At 40.0% G+C, this 7,500-nt stretch overlaps 1 protein-coding gene across 1 annotated transcript in view; it reads right to left on the reverse strand.

The window, feature by feature from the left end:
* Window positions 1–1,433: 1,433 nt before the first annotated feature.
* The window catches only part of LOC138059602 (dynein axonemal heavy chain 3-like), an 87,563-nt gene continuing 81,496 nt past the window's right edge, over window positions 1,434–7,500 (reverse strand). The window contains exons 84-87 of the mRNA XM_068905230.1: window positions 7,455–7,500; window positions 6,752–6,873; window positions 3,837–3,926; window positions 1,434–2,111 (exon numbers count right to left, since the gene is read on the reverse strand). The exon at window positions 7,455–7,500 is cut by the window's right edge and continues 43 nt beyond it. Of these exons, the coding sequence (XP_068761331.1) occupies window positions 1,905–2,111; window positions 3,837–3,926; window positions 6,752–6,873; window positions 7,455–7,500 (465 nt within the window). The 3' untranslated portion in view covers window positions 1,434–1,904. The remainder of the gene's footprint in view (window positions 2,112–3,836; window positions 3,927–6,751; window positions 6,874–7,454) is intronic.

The following is a 7,500-nucleotide window of genomic DNA, read 5'->3' on the forward strand; positions in this document are numbered from 1 at the left end:
AACCATCAATAAACGAGTTGTGAGTTTAAAGCGCCCTTCAAACTTCTTTAAGCATTAAACGGCGGTTGGGGGAGCTATGCCTACGAGCGGCAAGTTTTTTTTTCAGGACGAAGAGGAAAATTATGCCGATTCAAAGGCAAGTTAAAATACAATACAACGATTTTCTTCATGTCTGAAAAATGTTATTTGTGCCAATCGCGAAACGGGCCAGACTGGATTCTGCAGCTGCCAAAATGACCTACTATAATTAAAAGGAAACCACTGTCCGGTTGATGTAAGATGTATATTCAGCGCATCGATCCGAGCATTTCCTTCCGACTGTATAGACCAGTTTTAAAAATACCATAATACTCTTTGTTTGCCCCTCAAAGTTTTGTACACACATTGCTTTTATTTTCTCTTGGGACCCAAGAGAAACTGGAAACAATGCTTATGCAAAATTTCGGAGGTCTTTTCCTCGAGGACTGCCGGCTGCTGCCATTGTTTCGCGGGGAATAAGATTTATCATGTCGAATATCAGAATGAACGCCAAAAATGCAAATTTGATCACAGGAAACTGCAATTAAAAGGCTTTACGGTGCCATTGTTGCAAACAATTTTCTTAGCGAAACACACAAAGATAACCGCAAAAACAGTTGTAGACATTAATTGTTCAAAGACGGCAGAGCCATCTTGTGCAGCAATTGTCATCAGTTCTGTTCAGTGCTTACAATGACAATCGTTTGATTTTAACGTATCAAAACAAAGCTTTGGTTTTAAAGCAGCAAAAAACATACTCTTTTGTTACAGGACATTTCGATTTCACTTCGAACGAAAGCATAAGTTAAACAGCAAAAAGAAATACACATCTGTGCCTGAAAGAGTCATTTTTTAAGACATTTGAATCTAGACGGGATAGTGATCTGAAAAGAACAGAATGTTTAACGTTCTTGGATTTGGCTTGGCTTTTGCGGTTTTACTGGTATCATTCGGCAAACTTATTACCGACAGCTGGTTTGCTTACATGATGATCTCAATTATTCACTTTGAAGTGATCATATTTTGGTTCGGTTGTGGAAGACCTTCGGGCGAAACAGAGAACACCAACGCTGATTACGACTATGCCTTTTCAGAAACGACTCCAAAGAAGCGAACAAAACCACCGCAGAAATAAGGTCCGCAGATCACATCATTTGCTGTCAAATAAAATGGTATTGGTTCCTGGTCGTCTGAAGACACTTCGACGTGAACTTTCATTTAAACAGAGTAATTCCACTGCCACGAAAGTGACAAAAGCATAACGCCTTGTTAACAGCTACTCCAATACTTAATTTGTTCCCAGAAGCTTTTTAGAAATCAAGCGTTGAAGTATTAGAAAGTGGCAAACTGGATAAAAGACCTGGGATAATTTTATGCAAGCTTACAAATGTTCATATTTTCAACGGACTGAAAAATTCACACAAGCACAAGTTTCTTTTATTACCACCTCTTTCAAAATCCGTTATAAGTTCACGCTTTAAATACAAAAATAGACTTGACCTTCAGTTTTTATGGCAAACTACTTTGAAATTTCAATTCACACAGTAAAATATATATGTACAAGTGATGGAAACGAATGTGCTGCTTTGCAACATTTGACTTAAATAGACCCTTTGACACTTAAAAGTAGGGAAAATTATTTGAACACTCTTTTAACAGCTAAAAGCTCGTCAGATGCAGACGGCATATGATTTCATAAGCGACGGCATCTGAAATTTCTATGACTGGATGCTCTCTTAAATAGACAAACGATTAAGCTTGCGGTTACGCATGAAGGGTTTTAAAGTCGTCAGAAAAAAATATTACTGAAAGACTAAATTGGGAGGTTCGAAAAGATGATGAAAGAGAAAGCGAATTAAGTGCATCACATGATCACACACGCGTCTTTAGTCGTCCAACTGGCAGAGAAGGGCCACGCCCCTGTTGACCCAGTGCCTTTCGGGCTTGTTCGACGGTAGATCAACGTACATAACAAAGTTCGTCGAGTGGCCAGTCGTCGATAGAGTTCCCCGGCGAGCGCTCGTCTTGTAAACAGGGCTGGCGTAAGTAGGTTTCGGCTTGAAGGTGGATTTTTCACCAGGAATGATCCACATCTACACGTTATCGCTGGTTAAGGAATTAATTTAAAACTCGCGTCGAGCAAAGCCGCGTTGTCTAGTGCAATGCAAAGAGGGTGTCGGGAATACTAAAAAGATAACAGTTTTTAAACTGTTATCTTAAAACCTTAAAAGGTTTAAGGATATTGGCTTCATTTGCCCATGGTAAAATTGCTCAGGTGATTAAAGGGATCAAGTTACGTCTTTATATCACGGTGACAGTGTTGTTGATCTACCAAAACAAAGAAATTGTTATGTCTTGCTATTGATCTACTAAAACAGAGAAATGGGGGTGCATGTTGGTGTTTCTACCTAATTCTATGGGAACTTACTCAAATGTATTTTGTTTTGGTCAAAAAATATGGCGGCTTATCACTTGAGTGGATAGCCTCTTTAATCATAAATACTTAGCTTCTTTACAAAATGACCGCGGAACTTTCTTCAAGAAACAAATTAAATGAAAGGAAAAAGCAATTGTTTCCTTAATTTATTTAAAAGTGAGGGAAAATATTGGCAACAGAGGTTTAAGATACATAATCTTTCTGAACTGACTAAAAACTCGGAACGTAAAAACTTCAACAATTCATTTAATTGAAAAACATTTCGGTTGAATCGTTCAATCGTTCAACCTTCATCGGCTTGACTAGCAGTCTATGATGCTGTACTTTTGTCACAGGGCAGCCCTTCGGTCATGTGAATGAAGGGGGTAGTTTCTAAAGAAACTGTGGTGCTGCGTCGGTGGGGAAGTAGAATACAAAAATTTGGTTTTATCAACGGAGTTGATAATGTAAATTGGCCACCGTACAGAGATTCTAAAAGCTGACGTTTCGAGCGTTAGCCCTTCGTCAGAGCGAATCGAGGAATTATGGGTTACGTGTAGTTTTCGGTCATGTGCCTACTATGTAACCACTCACTGCTATTCAAGCAGATGAAGGTTGAACGATTCAACCGAAACATTTTTCAATTGAATGAATTTTGTAAGTTCTTTTTATTATGTTCTGAGCTTTTTGCCCGTTTATTAGGGAAAAAATTGTTAAATATTTCACTCACTCGCGATAAATTTATAGGTGGTTAGCGATACAAATAATAGTTGTACAAATAATGGTAATTGAACTGAGTGGAGTGCAATTTGGTCTGAAATCATACGTGGGATTTCAAAACCAAACGAGCGCGCAGCGCGAGTTCGATTTGAAATCACAAGTTTGATTCCAGACCAACATTGCACGACACGAAGTTCAATTACCACTTTTTTACATCCATTTAGAAATCATACAATCATTATTTATAGCTAAAATACAGGATTGTAGTCAGTACGAAAATTTTATTGATCCAGTTGGGAACAAAAGTTGCAAAATGCGCCACACAATGGTTTTCTTTCTCTTTCATTTTCCTGCAATTTGATTGGTTACCTTAAACAAGCCTTGAAATCTGATTGGCTGTTTTGTTTTAGTGTTCCTTTCTCATTGGCTGGGGAAATGGTGCGATTTAGAGCACAAACTAGTGCCATTTGGGAATAAATCGCACTGCTGAAAGCCAATCAGATTTCAAGGATCAGCAGTGATTTCTAAAATGGATGTAACAAAGAGTGTAATGTACAAATGCTGCTGGACGAACAACAGAAGCTAAAGAAGAGGTCTACTGTTCGTGTCATCCAACATGGCGGCCATTAAGTAACGTCAAAACCAACTACTGGGAAATATTAACTTATTTATGAAAGGATACTACAGGAAGAGTGTCGAAAAGAACTTTAGGAAGCGATTCCGACAACACCATTTGTTCCCTGTCCCAGCGGGCGCCTTCTAAAAACAAACCCTGCGAGGGAAAAAAAAATGACGTTTCAAGTATAACTGCAAATGGCCGGTCGGTTTTGTGAAAAAAAAAAACACTTTCATGTACCTTTACGATGGGAAACGAGGGGGTGATGAAGCAGCTCTCGTAAAGTACCGACTAGGTTGGCTTAAGTAACAACTACGGCTATAACAACAGCAACAGCTGCGCATTTAATGAGGAAAAAAAAAAGATCTTTAGTCCGGTGGCTTCCCTTTCCATGTCCGGTACTTTGATGCCAATATTTGAGGAGTTTGCTTTATTTTTTATTGATACAATTTTTTTACTCCCTTTTTAAGGCCGGAGAATTTGAGTGAACTCCAGCCTTGCCTGGGAAACTGATTCTTGGATTCCAGACTGGAAACAGCGTTTTTTAGTGTTCCATTTTTAAAATTTCCTGGGGGAGGGAGGGGCATGCCCCCAGACCTCCCTAGGTAGCTCGCCCATGCATTCGGCGCTCGCACGGCGCCAGTTGCGGTGCCAAAACTGTCACGTCCGGTGCTTTCAGAAATATGTCCGCTACTTTACAAACCTGTCGAAAATCCTAAATAACGCGAATTCATATTTTGAGACAATGTAATCGTTGATTTAGCTTCCGAGATAACCATCGACGGCGGCAACGAAAAATTCGTCAAAATCCTCGCGAGGATGAAGAGCATTGGGGTTATATTCCAATTCGTTCAATGCGGAGAGTGTGCGAGCTAAACTATCCAGGAAATTAGTTGTTATGAACAACGTTAAAGCAAGAAAGGAAATGAGAAATTCAAAATTATGTGCACCTGTTAGAACCCCCAAAGTTGACCTTTTCGGGTTGCTGAACAACGACGAAAGAAAAAACGGAAACAATCGTTCTGTACGTATTTTAGTACATTATTTCTTTTTATAAAATAATTACGATAGTACGCGCACTCTCATTGGTCAATAGCTGTGTTTAGATGAGAGTATAGAACACGGCTGTGACATCACACGAATTTTGATTGGTTATGTACTCAGACGCGCGTTTTGATTGGCTAATAGGAAATATGAGCGTGTATCAAGAAAATCTGTTTCAATCAAGACGTAAAAAAACCAGCATTTTCCTTCATTTGTCGAATTATCTTTGAGAAATATTTTATAAAAGCTATAGAGGACTTTTTTCCGTGTTTCCATAGGCGAATCTAAACACTCGGGGGAGTTGGGAGAATTCGAGACAGTTATGCAAACCCTCGAAAGCTTCTCGGATTTGCATAACTGTCTCGAATTCTCCCAACTCCCCCGAGTGTTTAGATGAGACTATGGAAACACGGAAAACGTCCTCTATTGCTTAAGCCGTATACGTACTCTGAAAAACAACTACGGTAATGTTCCCAACCCATGACAACAAGTGTGAGACACAACAGTTTGTGGGCTAATGGGGTAGGAGATGAAGCACTCCATTAGCAGGCCAAGAAAAGGTAGGATAACTAAGTTGCCCGGCAGGAGAGGTCGCGATCCTCTCCATGGGGTTACAATCTCCAAGGCCATGACAACAAAAACAGAACAGGAATGACAGTAGCAAAGGTGGGACTCGACATAAAAGTCCAAAGCAGGAGGTACCTAGAATGTGATTGGATGAGGTGCATGGTGTGACGTTCACGTGAAACAAGGCTTAAATGCACATCCCTCGCACAGATCATGGTTGTCACATTAACTTTAATTTATAATGGTTTATAATTTGGCTTTAAATCACCACATTTAACGTGTTGAAGCACAGTTAATAGAGGAGAATGGTTAGGAAGCTCGGCAAACATCAAATGAGCAAACAAAGCAGCCAAGATTTAGGTTGGAAAGTCCACTACCGTGCACAATCTTTTGTTTTGCGCTCATACACTATGCATGAATTACGTAACCAACACGTTTCTATTGGTTAGTTCTTCAGTACGGAGTAAACAACCATTGTGTTTTGTGCACGGTCAAGGCCAGAAAAGTGAACAAAAACCTACAACAAAGAAAGTTGTCGGGTTTCCTAACCATTCTCCTCTATTAACTATGGTTGAAGATAAGACCGCATTATCAATCCAGCTATGGGATGCTTTGCCCATACTGTAAAACATAGGCAGAGGAATAATCACGAAATATTTTAGACAGCGCGCATTTAACCTGTAAAGAGACCACTTCGTTGTCGAGGATGTTTACTAGGGACTTGACGATCTACGACGGCGACGTCAACGAAAACGTCACCTCAAAATATAAGGTAAGTTTAATATCGTAAGTTTCTCGCGGTTGGGCCATCTCGTTCGCGTCGTGCAATGTGGGCGAAGTATCCTAACAATAAATTGGTACAAGCGGTTGCAGCGTAAAAAAAGAGAATTACAGATTCACATTTGTGCGCTCGCGTTATCGTCAAAACCTCAAATTTGGTGATTTCACGTAGTTGCTGTGCAGAGCACCGCACGAATTTGTGCTAAAATGCGTGCGCACGTGCAGCACGATTACTTTTCCTGTTTTAACCAATGAAATTGTTGTTTCGTGGCGTTCTCGTTGACGACTGCGTCGTAGATCGTGAAGTCCCTGCTTCCAAAAAAGGACGGTAAAACTGTCCGTCCAAACAAGCATGCTATACCTGCAGCACAATTGTTTTTGCTTAAAATATTTGCAGATAGTGTTCTCTAATAACTACTTGGAAACTATAAGAAAAATTAATTCAGTTCACTGAACATGAAACTCAACCGTTGACTTCATTTGGTTTGACCAGCGACAAGACAGAGAGATCATGCGGCCACTGGATTAAGATATACTATGCAATAACGTCCAAAATACAACCACTTGGATTTTACTGTGCCGGTACTTACGTAAACATAAACGCCATCTTCAGGCTGGGATTCCATTTCTCTCTCACTGTTGGTCATTTCAAACTGAAAGCCCACGTGATCAATAGGAATGGTGTACTTCCGAGCGAAGTTCTGACGCGCTCCTACAGAGAAATAAAATACCGCTGTTTAGACCATTCAACACATCACTTTCCTCACCTATCGAAGTGGGTTATCATAAGAATCACATAGAAGAAATTCGAATAACTTTTTGCTTGGCTGGTTCTCAGTGGGCGCCTGGTGAATGGTTTCCGAGCAGGTTTGAATCAAATCCTGATTGAAGCCGGCTCAGCTGACAACAAAATGGAGCTGTTCTGAGCACTCCCCGTTTTAATCCCTTGGCTCCGCTTACAAATAGCTAACTGGTCTGCCTTTTGCCAGTTAAAATTTTGAAATTTATAATATTCATTTGCAAGACCCTAAAAAGCCCCTCTAAAGGAGCTAGGTTTTTGTCATAATTGTGTTTCGTGTAAATAGCCTGGTTTACGCCTGATAGACTTTTGTGGTTCAAAAAAGAGTTCACCGACTTTCCTTCCAAGTTGCTCAACTTAAATCACGCAAAAACAATAGCTTTAAAAGTCCCCACAAAACCCTGCCGTCTCATGAACTGTTTGACTGAACACGCATAGGTTAATCTGAAACTATATTCGTTAGCTTAAGATGGATATGCAGGAAGAGAACCTACCTGTCAAAAATGACTGAGTGAAATAAAATCCAGAAATCCAGAAGAC

This window comes from Montipora capricornis, chromosome 8 (genome assembly GCF_036669925.1).
Source record: "Montipora capricornis isolate CH-2021 chromosome 8, ASM3666992v2, whole genome shotgun sequence".
Classification (NCBI taxonomy): domain Eukaryota; kingdom Metazoa; phylum Cnidaria; class Anthozoa; order Scleractinia; family Acroporidae; genus Montipora; species Montipora capricornis.